Source organism: Podarcis muralis, chromosome 5 (genome assembly GCF_964188315.1).
Source record: "Podarcis muralis chromosome 5, rPodMur119.hap1.1, whole genome shotgun sequence".
Taxonomy (NCBI): domain Eukaryota; kingdom Metazoa; phylum Chordata; class Lepidosauria; order Squamata; family Lacertidae; genus Podarcis; species Podarcis muralis.
Window position 1 is genome coordinate 8,099,807 of NC_135659.1, and position 17,897 is coordinate 8,117,703.

General features: G+C 46.6%; 1 protein-coding gene across 4 annotated transcripts in view; it reads left to right on the plus strand.

The window, feature by feature from the left end:
- The first annotated feature begins 5,078 nt into the window (after positions 1-5,078).
- ABL2 (ABL proto-oncogene 2, non-receptor tyrosine kinase) overlaps positions 5,079-17,897 on the plus strand; it is a 53,163-nt gene continuing 40,344 nt past the window's right edge. For 2 of the 4 annotated variants that reach the window (XM_028732360.2, XM_028732361.2), the window contains exon 1: positions 5,079-5,528. In XM_028732360.2, the coding sequence (XP_028588193.2) occupies positions 5,306-5,528 (223 nt within the window). In that variant the 5' untranslated portion in view covers positions 5,079-5,305. The remainder of the gene's footprint in view (positions 5,529-17,897) is intronic. The other 2 variants (XM_028732363.2, XM_028732362.2) reach the window with 2 other exon arrangements.

Below are 17,897 nucleotides of genomic sequence, written 5' to 3' on the forward strand. Positions count from 1 at the left end.
AGCCCACAAATATTTCATAAAGGTAAAGGGGCCCCTGACCATTAGGTCCACTCATGGCCGACTGGGGTTGCGGCGCTCATCTCGCTTTATTGGCCGAGGGAGCCGGCGTACAGCTTCCGGGTCATGTGGCCAGCATGACTAAGCCGCTTCTGGCGAACCAGAGCAGCACACGGAAAAGCCGTTTACCTTCCCGCTGGAGCGGTACCTATTTATCTACTTGCACTTTGACGTGCTTTCGAACTGCTAGGTTGGCAGGAGCAGGGACCGAGCAACAGGAGCTCACCCCGTCGCGGGGATTCGAACCACCAACCAGTCCTTTTCTAAAACCTGCCATTGTTTAAAGCTGCCATTTCCCTCAGTTTCCTCCATCCCTGCTTTATTGAAACTTCTGCTATTGTTTTAATAGCACTTCCCCACCACCTCTCATTTCTTGGAAATATATCTCAGCCTTTCACTAGTTTCCAGAAGATCTAGTTTGTATTGTTATTACACAATGCAGCAGTGCATTTTCCTCTCCAAATACCTCATGGCTATTTTCAATACCTGGAGTTTAGTTGGTATAGCAGGTCTCTGCCTCCTACAGTATCATAAGGCCACAGTGATACCATTTGCCTTGAATTGAAGCCTTGAACAAGTCCCAACCCATTCCCAAGGTAACTACAGTATATTTTTGAAATGTCCTGTTGTTTTCATCAAGTCACAACCCTATTCAGCACCAGATCAATTAAGCTTTCAGGCAGCCCTTCTATATCTTACTCTGAAGTAGCGAAATTGGCATATCACCCATGATTCCATTGTGGAAGGGCTGTAAATCAGTGGTATTATGAGTTTATTAATTAGATTTGTCATTCACTATCTTGCCCAAACCAACTTACAACCAAGCAAACAGACGATAAACCCCACATAGATGCACTGTGGTAGAGCATCTGTTTGCACGCAGAAGACCCCAGATCCAATTCCCAGCATCCCTGGATAGGGCTAGGTCAGGGGTCAGCAACCCGCGGCTCCGGAGCCGCATGTGGCTCTTTTACACCTTTGCCGTGGCTCCGGGGCGGATACTAGTGAGGGGAGGAGGCGCATTGTGCACCCCAACACTCCCCACTGTGGCGGGCGCTGGACTGGCTGTGACGTCACATGGGGACAGTGCGTGCGTTAGTCACGCACCGTCCTGACATCACCTTCCTGCCGGCTGTTAGATCGGAGGGCAGCGGCGCGCATGCAATGGTTTTGCGGCTCCCAGTTTTTTCCCCCTTCGGAAACGGGTCCAAGTGGCTCTTTTTGTCTTAAAGGTTGCAGACCCCTGGGCTAGGTGATCCTGGTCTGAAACCCCAAAGAGTCGCTGCCAGGGACTTTTTTCATCCTGAGGGCCATATTTCCTAGTAGACAGCCTTCCAGGAGTTACATGCCAAGGGTGGGGCAACATGAAACTCCACAGCCCTGTCACACACAAGTCAAAGTTTTCTACACACACATTCAGCAAGGACACCCATCTAGCCAAAAAATAAAGTGTGAGCCAGTGACGGTGTGGTTTGGGGAGGTGTCACCTGGGAAGAGATCAGCAGGCCAGACAGAGACTTGGGAGGAGGTTCCCCACCACTGATAGACCACTGTTCATCAAGGGGTTTGGACCTGGGTGCTATCAATACATCAATCACATTCTATGTCTCTAACACTGGAATGAGGTGAGTCCATTTAGGCTCCACTGGTGCCTGCATGCTGCAGTGAGCTGAGGTCTGAGAGACTGAATCCAAACAAGACTTCGGCCTTGGTCCAGTATTCCTGAAGGAGCGTCTCCACCCCCATCGTTCTGCCCAGACACTGAGGTCCAGCGCCAAGGGCCTTCTGGCAGTTCGCTCGCTGTGAGAAGCCAAGTTACAGGGAACCAGGCAGAGGGCCTTCTCGGTAGTGGCACCCGCCCTGTGGAATGCCCTCCCACCAGATGTCAAAAAGAAAAACAACTACCAGACTTTTAGAAGACATCTGAAGGCAGCCTTGTTTAGGGAAGCTGTTAATGTTTAATAGACTATTGTATTTTAATATTTTGTTGGAAGCCGCCCAGAATGGCTGGGGAAAACAGCCAGATGGGTGGGGTATAAATAATAAATTATTGTTATGATTATATCTTTGTGGGTAGGTAGATACTTGAGTTATGGGACGCGGGTGGCGCTGTGGGTAAAAGCCTCAGCGCCTAGGGCTTGCCGATCGAAAGGTCGGTGGTTCGAATCCCCGCGGCGGGGTGCGCTCCTGTTGCTCGGTCCCAGCGCCTGCCAACCTAGCAGTTTGAAAGCACCCCCGGGTGCAAGTAGATAAATAGGGACCGCTTACTAGCGGGAAGGTAAACGGCGTTTCCGTGCGCTGCGCTGGCTCGCCAGAGCAGCGATGTCACACTGGCCACGTGACCCGGAGGTGTCTCCGGACAGCGCTGGCCCCCGGCCTCTAGAGTGAGATGGGCGCACAACCCTAGAGTCTGGCAAGACTGGCCCGTACGGGCAGGGGTACCTTTAGATACTTGAGTTAGGACGTTAGGTAGAAATCCTGTTCTCAATGAAGGTCATACTCCACTTGAAAAAGCACGTTCATAGTCTCTGAAAACTCATAGCTCCATCACTCATTGAAGGCGTAAGTTGTCTCTGTGGCTAACAACACCCGTGATGAACTTCACCCATTCCTGGACAGGGATATGTATAATCAACCTGCCAAGTAGCAGCAGAACCACCCAACACACTGCCTCGTAAGAGCCAAACCAGGTGGATATTGTGGCCAATGTGATCAAAAGCTGCTGAAAGGACTGCATGAATGAGCAATATTGCCCTTCCCCTAGAATAAGTCATATTTTGGGGTGACCAATGTATTTTCTAAATCAAAACCACTCTTGAAATCAGATTGAAATGGGGCCAGAAAATCAGTGTCATCCAAGAGTTCCTGCAGTTGCTTAGCCACCAATTGTTGAGCACCATATTCCCCAAGAAGGAGCTACCGGTATGTGTGACCACCTAACATAGTCCTTGGGGTCAAGGAATGAATATTAATAAGAGAAACCAAGACAAAATCCAGCAAAAGTTAGTTGCAAGAAGACTTTTGAGACAACCTGTGGCAAAACATTTCCTGGACTGTCTGCTGGTAAGAGAAACATATAAATGAATGCTCAGCCATATGAAGGAATAAACCCTCCCTGCAGATAGAAAACTAGATGCAAGGGGGAAGGACTCTGGACAACTTTTCCCTCCACCATGCCCATTTTTTGTAAGACACCCCCCCCCCCCAATGCGGCAGTATGTGGTACAATCCAGAAAGACTTTTCTATTTGAGCAGCTCTCGTTGGGAGAGTCAGTGGAATTTGGGCTAGTTGTGATTTATGTTTTGCTGGATTATGCCCAAAATCTTCAGTTCCCAGAAGCACTGGTTTGGGCGCAAAAAGAAAAGGCTAATACATCATATCAGTCATGAGCTAAGCGTGGTCATACCTGAAGTCAGCCAGACAAAATGATTATGTGCAAAACATAGCTTGTCACCTGTGAATAAGCGTTTCTCCAAGCGCTTTCTCCACCTCCTCTCCCACACTGATCTTGCGCAGTGAAATCTTCAACATGCCCTCTGGTATCAATGTGGCTGCTTTGAAAGCTGAGCAAACATCAAAAAATTTACATTTACATTCTGCTTGATGAAGAGTGCCATGTAGCTCCAGAGGTCTTGGGCTGGGGGCCTGCTGAGCAGGGTTTGCTGTGGGGTCTTGTTGCTGTTATTGATACTACTTTATTATTATTATTAGCTATTCTTAGGATTTATGTGCTGGGATGTGCTGGGTAGCGCTGTGGATTAAACCACAGAGCCTAGGGCTTGCTGATCAGAAGGTCGGTGGTTTGAATCCCCACGACGGGGTGAGCTCCCATTGCTCGGTCCCTGATCCTGCCCACCTAGCAGTTCGAGAGCATGTCAAAGTGCAAGTAGATAAATAGGTACCGCTCTGGCGGGAAGGTAAACAGCTGCTCTGGTTTGCCAGAAGCGGCTTAGTGATGCTGGCCACATGACCCGGAAGCTGTACGCTGGCTCCCTCGGCCAATAAAGCGAGATGAGCGCCGCAACCCCAGAGTCGGCCACGACTGGACCTCATGGTCAGGGGTCCCTTTTAGTCAATTTTGTGTACTTTTTGAAGTGTTTTGCTTATTGTTTATGGTTACTTTTGTAATTATGGGGTTTTTTTTCATGCTGAAAGCTGCTTTAAACATGGTTTTAACCAGTGCTTTTCTTCTAGAAAAAAACCTGTGCTGGTACAACAACTGTGAAGCTGTTACAGGAAGTGCCAGATTTTTAACCAGTGTTTTTCTTCTACGCAAAAAAGATGCTGGTGTTGCGTACTGTTGAGCAGCCCCAGACCCCGCCCCCCCGGTTTTAACTACGGACAAGTGGCATACAAATAAAATAGTGATAACATTTTATCGGATTCTGGGGTTGCAGCGCTCATGTCGCTTTACTGGCCGGGTCATGTGGCCAGCATGACTGAGCCGCTTCTGGCAAACCAGAGCAGCGCACAGAAATGCCATTTACCCTCCTGCCGGAGTGATACCTATTTATCTACTTGCACTTCAACTCTCCTATTACTATCATCCATTAAAATAAAACAATTTAAAAACAAACAAAACCGAAAGGTGGAGCACACAAAAACATTTCAAGAAAGGAGAAAAATATGTTTCTAACCTCTCCCTCTATTCTCGAATGGATTTTATGTTAGAAAGTGCATTAAATCAATACTTTAATTAATCTTAACATGTGTTTGGCTTTTTTAAAATATGGCATAATAAGAATACTCCCCCCCCCCAATACTTGAGGGAACATCTATTGGGAATAATAATGATCAAATGTATTTGACTCTTTATCCCGGCTATCCTAGGCGTCATTCACGACATTTTAAAGTTCGGTTCTACTGGCGAAGCGGAGGCGCGCGTGCGTGCGCGTGATGGGCCGCGGACGTCGCGGGGCAGGGCCGCGGACGGGAGGCGGAGCCATCGCCGCCCCCTGGAGGACCGGAGGTGGGAAGGGTGGGCGAGAAGGAGCCGCTCTGCCCCTCGCCCCCTCAGCTCTGTGGTCAAGATGGCGGCGGCGGGGGTTGAGGGGGCGAGTCCGTGAGGGCCTGTCCGGAGCGCGGTGGCGAGGAGGAGGAGGAGGAAGAGGCGGCGGCGGCAGGGCAGCCCTGTGGGGAAGCGGGCCTGGGCGGGCGCGGCTGGGGGAGCGTCGCAGGCGGCGGCATGTGAGGGCGAGGCGGCGGCCGAGGGCTGTGGCGGGGGCCCGAGACGGGCGGGGGACGGGGATGGGCCAGCAGGTGGGCCGCGTCGGGGAGCCGGGCGCCTCCTCCGCGCTCCAGCAGCCGGCGGCGGCGGCGACGCAGCAGCAGCAGCAACAGCAGCCGCCGCCTCTTTCCCAGCCCCAGCCGAGGGGGCTCCGGGGCAGCGCAGCCAGGCCCGCCGGCCGGAGGCGAGAGGTGGCCGCCCCGCGAGGGGCCGAGAGCGGCTTCAATATCTTCACCCAACACGGTAAGGTGGGAAGGGAACGGGGGGGGGGGGAAAGACCCGGGGGCGAGGAGGCTGCTGCAGGTGCTGGGAGCGGGTGGGTGTGGCGCTGGGGGGGCGGCGAGCGAAGCGTCCTCCTCTTTTCCGGGGTGGGGGGGGACGACAGGCAGGCACACCCGCCCCCGCTCAAAAACACACACAACAGGAAGAATTGCTCTCTTGCATCAGACAAAGGTCTTCCTGGTCCAGCATGTTGTTCCCAGCAGTGGCCTGTTAGATGCCTGGAGGGGAGGGACCGGCCAAGCAGGAAGGCAGCAGCCCTTCCCTGTTGTATGCGCCCCCCCCCCGCCCCCAAAGCACCTTGTCCTTGACAGGTATACTGCTCTGAACCAAGATTGTGGCTCCAGTTGCAGGGCAGATTGGTAGGTCACCTCTGCGGACCTAGCTCCTGCTTGACTTTGGGGTCTCTTGAGCTTGTGAGCCATGGCTGCAAACCGACCTGGCGAAAGCTTATTCCCACAGGAAATGTATTGGTCTTCTAGGTGTTCTTTTTGTTTTTGCTGCAGCACACAACAAGGCTGCCTCTCTGGAATACAGAGCAGTTTTTGTTATTCCCCTGGAATATCTGTATATATGGTTGGCTTTCATGTTTTCTACACACTTGAGTGAGTTGGTTGTTTAAGGGCATCTAAATGTTCTGGTGCTACAGATGTAGGTCAAAGGCGTGCATCCCTTTAGAATGGCCTGTGTTAGTAATGTTGCTATAGTTGTGAGATATGTTTTAGAAATTGCAACAAAATGCTTTGCTTTATCTGCAATTGGGCTGTTTTCTACAGCAGGCTTTAGATCCTCCCGTTTTGATTTTGTGTGTGCGTGCTTCCTGCCAACATCTGTTTGTCTATTGATATATCTTCTGGTTCACCTTCACCCTTGCTCTGGCAATTGCTGCCTTTTCTTTTCCCATCTCCTGATTGTCGTGATAAAGTTAATTCTGGTAAGGATGAACCTCATCCTAAGGTACCTGTCACAAATTGTGGCAACTGAGATATGCATTGCATTGCTTAGAAGGTGCCAAAGATGTTACATTATTTCAGAACCTTATGGTCACTGTTTATCAGGGTTCCTTTCTACATTCTTTGGTGACATTGTGATGGCAGCTCTGCTCTTAGGATAACAGTCTGCACTGTGATGACCTTTACCAGCAGAGATGAGGGCAGACCAGAACTGTGTGTGTCCTCTCTTGAGGAAGAAGTCAGCATCTGTAGCTGGGAGGCTGTGGGTATGTCTGTGAGAGATGTAATGCTATTAAGAAACACATTGCATATCAAGGTAAAAAAGCAGTATTGACTACTTATATTGTTATTGTTCTTTCATTATCTCCTGACAAACTTAATGTAGCATGGTAGCAACTTTGCAGTATAATGGGTGGTATTCGACTGAGTTTTAATCAGAATAGACAGATTAAAATTAATGAGCATGTCTAAATTGGGTCCATTAATAGCAATGGCTTTACTCTGAGTAAAACTTGGTTACATACCACTCATGACAAGCTGCAGTTAGTCTAAAACAGAAAGCCTCTGAACCCCTCCTCAGGATGATTTCCAATTTATCTTAATTTCAGTAATTTGTAATACTACTTGTAATTTTTACCACATTTGACTATAATTTCTTTTAAGTTCAAGCGGTCTTTGTTGCAAATGGATTGATTGAGATCCATATGTATGATGCTTCATGAACTACTTTAGCTGGATGGCAAGTACCTGACCAAGGAGAGTTGTATTTGGTTATGTTTATAGTGATGTAGGCAGAATACAGCAGGTTCCCTAGCTTACAACTATGTTAAAAAATAAATAAATCCATGTGGAATTGACACCTGTGGACGTCTGTGCTTTACACATTATTCTGGGATATGCCCTAGAGAAACTGCTAAAGTTGTGTTGAGTGCTGGCCAGATCTGCTCAGCTCCACAACCATTCTCTTCTGCATGAAATGGAGTAGAATACAGTGGTACCTTGGGTTACAGATGCTTCAGGTTACAGACACTTCAGGTTATAGACTCTGCTAACCCAGAAATAGTACCTCAGGTTAAGAACTTTGCTTCAGGTTGAGAACAGAAATTATGATCCGGTGGCGCAGCAGAAGGCCCCATTAGCTAAAGTGGTCTTCAGGTTAAGAACAGTTTCAGGTCAAGAACGGACCTCCAGAACGAATCAAGTTCTTAACCCAAGGTACCACTGTACACCAAATGCTCTGATCGTGTGTGTGCATTTCAGGGGAAAGTGAGCATTGGTGGAAAAGTCACTTTAATAAAACTTGCCCAAGGTTCATTGAGGAACCTTTTCATAATTTCTTGGGTTCTCTGGAACACACTTTGAAAACTGCTAGGAAAGGAGGATATAGCTGGTACAGGATTTGCAGAGCCACTTCCATACGGCAGATATGCTTTGCGTGGAAGGGGAGATGCTGGCGTAACAACTGCTGTATCATATACCCACTTAATGCAGAGTGGGGGTGGGAAATGTACCACTTGGAAAATCCGCCAAACAGTGCAAAAATAGCCGGAGCACAAACAAGGCGCACCAATTGGGGAAATGTGCCAGCAATGCCGCCTACACAAAGAGGGAGTGAATGAACTCGCAGTGATGAGGACATGTTCCGGAACACCTCCCTGTAACGCACACAATGATGCCACAGTGCCCCTGCTCCATGATCCCCAGTGGAACAGACAAAAATATCCCTGCTGCTCCCAGTCCCCAGGCATATGTACCAATCGGGATCTGAATCTTCTTGGGCTGCTCAAGCACTGTTTTTGAGCACTGAATGCAAAGAGAGGGCAGAAGAAGCCACACTATACAGCAACAGCATAGCTTCCTTGGCTACTAATTATGAGCCCATCATACCTTCTCACCTGCTGAGGCCAGCCAAATTCAGCTCTTCCTAGGATGTGGGGGGAAAGATCCCCATACAGCATGCAGCAAAATCATAGCCTTTATTCTACACTATCTAGGGTGTAATGGATTCTGAAAAGATATGTGTAGGGTCCAGTGGCGTAGCGTGGGGGGTGCAGGGGGGGCCAGCCGCACCGGGCGCAACATCTGGGGTTAGGGCAAATCCATGGGTTAGGGGGCGCAAATCCACAGGTTAGGGGGCGCAAATCTACGGGTTAGGGGGCGCAAATTACTTGCCTTGCCCCGGGTGCTGACAACCCACGCTACGCCACTGGTAGGGTCGTTAACCAGCAGGGCTTCTGTGTCTTGGGCCTTCAGGCAGCAGAGTAGCAGGCACCAGTTCTTTGTTGCCTGTTGCATACCTATCTGTCTTAAAGCTTTCCAAGGTGCTGGTTCCTGTCTAGCGTCAGTAAGGTTGTCATTGTCCATGGCAGAAGAGGCAGGAGGCATTCTGGTCACTGCTGATCATGGGGTGGGCCTTCCTTGTGATCTATGTGGAGCTGGGTGTGGCCTGTGGAGAGTAAAGGGAAGAGATTGAAAGGGTATCTAGTAATACCTGGAATAAATAGACCTTGAATCCAGTGTCCGAAACTCCCATGGTTCTAGGCGCATTTTGCGACAGGGAATTTCATTAGCACAAGCAGTTTCTGAGCTCTGGGAGCAGTACTGCGCCTAAGATTTCTGATTAAAACTGCAGAGTGGAAGGAAAGAGGGACCTTTTTCTGCCTCCCTACTTCTAGCTACTGTCTGAAGACTGGAAAAGAGACTAGACCATGTGAAAAATGAACACAATATTTTAGCTGCAATTCATTCACTTGTTGGTTTTTTTGCTATAAAAAAGCGCGCCTAGACATTCTGTTGTTGCTCCCCTAACCTAGGTTTAAGGTGCCATTTAGCTCCTAGCTTTCATATCTCAGTTTCTAATGCAGCTGGACCTGCATGCACAGGTACAAGAGAGAGTAGTAAGTGGTGCTTGGCCAGTGGTCATGCCTTAGCCATCCCCACCCACCCACTGCCCCACACACATGGGGGAAGTGGAGAGTGCACTGGCTTCTGAGTTGGTGGTTGCAATTGAACTCTGGCTGTTCAGAAACAACTGATATAGCTGCATACTATACACTGGGGGTGTGATTCCTGAATAGTGCCTCCAACACTGGCAGTAATATATACCAGAGCTGTGAATTTGCAAAGCAAAAGTACTCTAGAGTGTTTGACCAGCTACAGTTGGATTGGAGGTCTTGGCCTTTGCCAACAGAGATCTTACCTGCATGTGGAGATGATTGTTTCTTCTGTGTGGGATACTCTTCTCCCTATTGTTTGAGGTAAAGTATTAAAACCATAAAGTAGGTGGAGGCAGACAGCTACAGCAGCTATATTTTGCATTGACTGTATCGCCTTTCCTTTCTTACTTAATTGTATGGGGTTCTCTGTCTGTGCACCCCAACTGTCAGATTAGAGGAAGAAGGGCTGTTGGGTGTTTGTGGCTGGAGTTCCAAGCCAAGGTGTCAGGACTCTTGGCAGCGAAGTGTTAGTAATGTAGTCAGGTTTTCACGTATGTTTTGGACATGCTCCACCCGCAAAGTCATGGTTTTTGCTTGTACTCGCAATAAAATGTTGTACACAAGCTACGTAGGGGTATAGGCTGAGTTCTGGATAGGATGCTGTCCTTTAAACTTCAACCAGAGTTGTGGGTTCACTTCAGCACTAGCCTCAAGGGTGAATAATATTGTCTTCATGGTCAAAGAGTTAAGTTCTGAAGTTTCATTTTCATTTCACATTTGTACCCTGCTTTTCCTTCCAGAAAGAAGCCCAAAGTAACTGACAATTGCCACAACACAATCAGTGCAAAAATATCAAAATTACCAGTAGTATGAACACAACAAAACAGATAACTAAACTATAAAGCTGCCTAATACTGTGCCAAAGTCATATTGATAAATCAGCCAGAAAGTTCCAAAGAAGCCTGTCAATGACCTTAGTTTGGGCCAATATCACTGCAGTACTTAACAGCAACTGCTGATGTCTTGTATATATGCAGAACAGAGGATGTGATGTAGTAGATGCCTTTCAAAGATTCTGAGATGGTACCTACTTCACTCTAGTCTTAAATTTAACTCATTTCAGGTTTCCAGTAGAGTAGCTGTGCTTATTGCAGCAAGATCAATAAAAAGTTTTGTGGCGCCTTAAAAGATTAGCAATTTTTGTTATGGTGCAATGCTTTATCAGATGCATGAACTGGATTATAGTTCATAATAAAACATTATTCTTCAAGGTGTGGCACACAAGGCTTATTTATTATGCATATTTATGGCCTGGCCTTCATCATTGTAGATCTTAGCGTTGGACATAATACAAATTGCATATCCCAAATTACAGTACTTAACTCAAACTAAAAATACTGTAATCAAAATCACCCATCATCAATAAAAAATAAGAGCAAGTGAAATAAATGTTAAAACTGTGAGGAACAGTTAGTTAATTAATTGTTAATTGTGAGGAACAGAAGATACCTGGACGCTTCTCCTTCACGCAGGTTCATCTTTGGCCATTACACACACTATATTTTTAGATGAACATCTACAAATGTGAAGCATAAATTCATATAGTATGTATTTAGAAAACATCCATGATACAGACACAAATTTAAGGGAGCTGTGCAGTTCTCTTGAGTATATAATTGAATATATATACTTAACGGCAAACCTGTTTGTGATCTGTCTGAAGGATGGAATCCATTTACGGGATTCAACTGCTGAGTCACGTCAGCGGAAGCCCTGCTTACATGACAGGATTTCCCTGCTCTCCTCCCCCATCATGTCCCTGAATTTGGCCCTGCGGGATCGAAAGATTCACATGGGGGAGGAGAGGAGGGATTGTTTCATAGGACAAACTGATGCTTGCACAGAAGGAAATACTGTAATAGTGCAATGTTCAATGTATTGCTACCCTGCTATTCTGTTTGTAATGTATGCAGGAGACAGGGAAGAAGTTGCTTCCATTTCTGGGAACAAGTGGCTTCCTTCCACTCTACTCAGAAGGGTTGTCTTCAGCATGTATATCATCCTGGGTTTACTCTGTGGTCTCTTTACGTACTGTGATCCACTGCTTGGCTCTGCTGTAGTGTTCCCAGAGTACCGTATTTTTCCATGTATAAGACGCCCCCATGTATAAGAAGACCCCTATTTTTTTTTTAACCCAAAATTAAGAAAATGAAACCCTAAAACAGAAGTGAAAATCTGGATGATTGGCGGTGGCAAGTTGTTGATCTTTTTCAAGGCGATCGCCCTCGGAGTTTCCAGCATGAGGTGCATGCAGTGCACCGTGGTGCAGAAGCAAAGTGTGATGGCCTGGGAATCCGATTCAGAGGATGAACCGGAGGAATCCCAGCCTGCACAGGAGCCCCCGCCTTCAGGGCCGGCTGAACTGGGGCAGGGCCTTGATTCTGAGGAGCCTGCACCTGTGCCGGATCCTCAGGAGCAGGCACCAGGTGAATCCACTCTGGCTCCAGAGGTGGTTGAGGACTCAGTGCCTACAGGTGAGTCTCCCCCTGGGCCCAGTAATCCTTCAGCCTCTCCTGAACTGCAGAGGCTCAGGGCAGAGAGGCGAAGGGAACTGGTTTCTCCCAGGAGGAGTGCTCACCTTAAGGCCAGGAGAGGCGGGGCTCCTGGGGGCCGGGACCGCCCCTGGCCTTAGAGAAGATAAAGGCCAGTCAGCCCGGTCAGGTTGCGGGAGCAACGTCGTCGTTGAGTACCTGCTCCTGTCCGGACCCAGACCTGACCCTCCAGTGTTCCTGTCCCCGCTCGGCTTCCTGCTTCGGACCTCGCCCCACTCCTTGCGAACTGTTTTCAGGCCAGTGACCCAGGACCGGACTTTGACTACGTCAACGGTAACCTTCACCCCGGGACCAGCACACAAAGGCAGCGACTGGGGGGCCCCTGGGTGGCAGCTGCTGCTTCAGGGAAACAGGCTCCCAGGCAGGATGATGCCAAGGAAGAGCCAGGGGAAGGCAGCAGCAAGTGGGAGTTTGAGAGGGGAAGAGGGGGAAAAAGGAAAGAAGGGCAAGCAGAGGTAGCTGAGGCAGTTTTCAGCGGTGGCAGTGGCAGCTGCTCTCGATCCGGTGGTCGAGCCAGTGGGGGCTTCAGGATGCGAGCCACTCACCAGCATGCAGCCCGGGGGGGGGGGGAGAAAGGGGGGATGGCAGCAGGAGGGACCGCCTCAGCCCGCCCAAGACAAAATCCCGGACATATGCTTCAATATTTTAAAAATTCCCCCAGATGCCCATGTTCCGTGTACAAGACGACCCCCAATTTTTTACTTATTTTTTAAAGCAAAAAACCTCATCTTATACATGGGAAAATACGGTATTTCACAGGTAGAAATGTAGAGCATTTCATCTTTTCCTCTACTGTATTGGGGATGTCATGCATCCTCTTCTGTTCACATGCTGGGTTCTTAGCTCTATCCTTTAATCTCGGAGTTTGTTGATATTAGCTGGAGAAAGTAGCTGATAAGATTGCTTCCCAACATCTTTCACTTAGCTTTATAGGTGGGGCCATAGAGCCTACAAATACACAAGCACAGAAACCTTAAATGGAAAGTGTGTTACAATGCCTTTATTGGGCCCAACTAAAAATCTCTATATTATGCTTTTTGTTAGTATGTCTTTCTATAGCTATTATGCATCGTGTAAGCACTTCTGCCACATAGAGCCAGGCACAATTGACTGCATGGACTGCATGTTGGAACAAAATAGCTTGCTTCCCATCCCACCTCACCTGTCTGCAGCTGAATTCTTGTGGGCCTGCTCCGCAGCTATTAAATCACTTTATATAAGCAGTAACTTATGGTTCTGTTTACCAAAGTGTTTTCTCCTACTTTGTACTATTTCCCTCATTGATTTGTCTTGTTTGAGATAATGGAAACTAGTTTTACATTAAAGTTGTTGGTTACGATGGCAAGTGTTTTGATGGAACTCAGCTATTTTTGCTGGAAGTTGTATAATAATTTAAAGATTCTGCTTCTAAGCTGTAGGACTAGATTTACAGCTTCACTTTAGAGAAATCCTGGCTCTTCTGGATTTGGCTGTTGAGCATGGCTCTATCTTAACTAAAGCTAATTAATGCCTCAGACGAAAACTTTGTCAGCTGGGAGAAAATCTATTATGTTGAATGCTGTTCATGCTGTGTTCTTGCATTTAAACAGTTTTAATTGTCCTGGGCACCAATCCAAACCTTGGGTACATTCAGAGAGCCAGAAAATCACTTTCAGTGGCCGGAGAATTTCTCTTTGCCCAGTTACAATCTAGGTCTGCACCCCTTCTCTCTTATTGCCCCTGCAACTTCTTTTGGTTCTGGTGGTCTGATCCGCACTACCCAAAAATTCCTGTTTTAGATGGCAGCACAATTAATTCATGCTCCCACCTTTTCTCTCAAAGAGGAACCATCCTTCTGAGGAATAGTTGGTCTTTTTTGCTGGAGTAGGAATGTTCTGGAATACATCACTAACAGATAGTACAGACAATTTAAGGCCCAAACACTTCTCATTGCTAGGCAGTCCAGTAATCAATTTTCTATAATTGAAAAACAATGTGCATCCGTATTATATAAACACTGAAGTCTCTTATCTCCCCCCACCCCCGCAACATTCAACCATAGAAGGAGAATAGTCTAGATGTCAGGTCAGAATTTATATACCTCAGTCTAGAACAGAGCAGGGTGTTCAGTTCAATCTGTAAGTTTCATATTGTCTGCTAATTGCTAATGAATTTTGCAAACCACCATTCCCTGTACCTGAAGAAGGTTCTGAAACCTGATTGCTCTCAGATAATGGTAACTTGCTAGGCTAGATCCCAGCATAAGACCCAGAGCTTCCCAGTTCACTACTTTGTGTCTTATGTATACCCCAAACCTATGGAGCACTGATACTCCAGGCTGTATTCTCAAAACTTAAACATAATTATTTCAGTTTCTTTTTAAACAGTTGTGGGGAAATAAGCATTACTGGACCATTCAACTTGTTGACTTTTTGTGAAAACTGTGTTTATCCATCCAACTGTGTGTATCCATTTACTCAAATGTATTATTTCCAAAACAAGGTTGTGGTGCAAGCAATAGATAAACCTTTTATGTGACTTTTTGCCACTTGTTTAACAAAGATACTTTGCTGTGTGCTTAATACAGTGGTACCTCAGGTTACAGATGCTTCAGGTTACAGACTCCACTAACCCAGAAATAATACCTCGAAATAATACCTAGAACTTTGCTTCAGGATGAGAACAGAAATCGTGCGGTGGTGGCACGGCAGCAGCGGGAGGCCCCATTAGCTAAAGTGGTACCTCAGGTTAAGTACAGTTTCAGGTTAAGAACGGACCTCCGGAACGAATTAGGTTCTTAACCCGAGGTACCACTGTACTTGTAATCCATTTTGAATGAAATGCATGGCAATTGCTGTAAGATACTAAATAGGATATGGCTGAGAAAAAGAAGCTCTGATGTGGTTGGCCCAGCAGAAGCTCCTTGGTAATAATGCTGGGTGTACATTCAAGTTTCCTTCCTGGACTTGAGGCTTGATGTTTGTACAAGCTTTTCATACAGCAGGAATTGACAGTTTCATGCCTTTCGCGGGGGCGGGGATTTTAGTAGTATTTGCATATGTGAAAGTTAAACAAGATAACTTGAAGGGTAGGTTTAATAAGGTCTTCCAAAAGCAGTCTATTGTTGAGAGACACCGTTAAATCATGCCTATGGACTAAAGTAGCTAAAAACAAATAGACACATACGCCAGCATGCATATTATTACAACCTTTAATATGTATCAATGGGATCCTTTCATTCTTTATTTTATTTTTTCCGACGTTGGTATAGAAAATTATGCTGGCAATAGGTTTTGGGGCTTCCCGCCACTTGATAGTGCAGCATCATAAAACTTTTTAACCGTAAGACATACTGATGAGATTGGCAGGGCATGCATTTGGTTATCTGATTGTGGCTGCACACACCCAGGTAGTAAAGCTTATTGGCCTCAGTGGACCTTGCTTTTAACATGTGTAGAATTTTGCTTTTAGGGCAGGAAATAAAGCTGTTTTTAAGTTAATTCTTGCTAGTTAGCTTTGAGTTGGACTTGTTTTCTTAGGAAGGATCGTTTTCCCATTTTTGAGCTATGCAGCCTGATCCGATGTACGCTATGTATTCTTGGAAATAAGTGCTGATAAGCTCCTGCCCACCTAGCAGTTCAAAAGCACGTCAAGTGCAAGTAGATAAATAGGCACTGCCCCAGCGGGAAGGTAAACGGCGTTTCCGTGCGCTGCTCTGGTTCACCAGAAGCGGCTTAGTCATGCTGGCCCCTTGACCTGGAAGCTGTACGCCGGCTCCCTTGGCCAATAAAGCGAGATGAGCGCCGCAACCCCAGAGTCGGCCACGACTGGACCTAACAGTCAGGAGTACCTTTACCTTTACCTTTAAGTTCAATAAAAGCATTTATAAAGGCCTTTAATGTGTTCAAACCACTTCACATACACAGTAGGTGAATATTATTGGGAGCTGAGACTGGTGGCTAGCATAATCCATGGCTGATGTGATTTTTTTAAAATGAAACTTCTTATATTGTTACACAGTCTTTACACCAACTTCTTTTGCTTTGTAAGTATAGGCTATAATAGGAATTGTACAGCTTATCCTGCACTCCAAAAGAGCCCTACTAGATCAGACCAAAAGTTCCATCTAGTCCCAGTGTTCTGTTTCTCTCAGTATCCCGCCAAATGCTTCTGGAAAACACATCACAGGCTTGAAGGGCAATAGTCCTCCCATGCTACTGGCCCCCTCTCAACATCTGTTTTTCAGTAGCATGCAACCTTTGAAAATGAAGGTTCGACTTAGCTATTTGGTTGCCAGCTTCTACGCTTTTTCTAGCTCTGTGGTACCCTATTGAGATGAGATGACCAGAACAATTTGCGTTATTTCAAATCGAGCTGCACTGTAGAGTCATATAAAGGGCATTATGATACTGGCAGTTTTATTTTCAGTCTCTTTTCTAATAATCTCTATCTTTTTCATTGCCACCACACACTGTCAACATTTTCAAATTCTTGATCCATCTTAGTCAGGCCCTAATGTGCATCACCACATAACTACTTACAGGAACCTTGCATGCAATTTTGTTGCTTGCAAATCTTGTTTGGAGATATCTTTTATTGGTGTCATCTAATTTGGAGTTATCAGCAAACTGGACCATTTCACTGCTCATCCTGACTCTGATCACTTCTTATTTTATATTTGTACAATTGAAGTATTTTTAAAGGAAATAACTGTCTATATAGAGTCACCTTTCCATGGGAACACAAACTGAAACTACCAGCTCTGTGTGAATTCACGACTCCCATCTTAACACAGCTCACATAGGAAGTCTGTTCACTTGAGCAGTTTAACACAAACCAGTGAGCAGTACATTATCAGGACTCTCATTTTGCCCATCACTCTGGTATGCGATCGGGCTGCAGACAAGCTACAGATGCTTTCAATCCACTCCCAGATGACAATGCTTGTTTGACAGTTTCAAGGCAGCAAGAAATTTTGTGGTAAGTGTGTCAATCAATAGATTTTATTGAGTTAGCCGTGTGGCCATAGCATGATATACATAGAAATAACAACATAAAATGGGGGTGGGGAGATAAAGGTAGATATCGTCCTGGGCGAGTACTTAAAGAAAGGGGGGGGGGAAGGGGATAACAAAAGGGACAGGGGATTTAAAACATCGAGTGACAGATAGTACAAAACAGAAAGACAAAAAACTGCTGAGGCTGGCGGAGGATCATTAAAGGGTCCTTCGGCTCCTCAGATTTGTCCTAGCTCCATTGTCCTTGTATAATAAGGCTACTTGGAACTTCGTTCGGTTGTGCGGCATATCGACTGCAGCTGTGGTGTTAAAGAAGAAGTTAGTGCCGCTTTCCTCTTCATCACACTGAGCAGGAAGTTAGCTGTCATCTCGGTAATCCAACAATCAGAATCCTGCAAAAAAAGGGACACTATCCAGGGCTGGATTGGGAGATGAAGCTTGTTCACGAGAGGAGTTAAAAACCGAGATCTTTCATCTGTCCAGTTGGGACAGAAGAGCATTACATGTTCCATAGTCTCCAGAGCCGTGTCATTACAGGTGCATGTTCTATTTGCAATGGGAACTCTGGAATAACGACCTGACAGAACTGCTGTAGGAAAACAGTTGAGACGGGCACAGGTAAAGGCCCTTCGCTTAGCCTCCGAAGAAATTGTGAAGCAGTATAGAGGGATCCCTTCAGGGGGTGGAATAGCTAGGGCTAGGCCTGAACACGGCCCTCTTGCATGGGCAGCTGTATGTAAGTGTGTCTATTGATAAAGTTTGTCCAAAGAGCTTCTCTCACCCAGACTGTTAATGGGGACAGGCCTGTTCAGGCTTTGGAAAGTCTCAAAGAAAA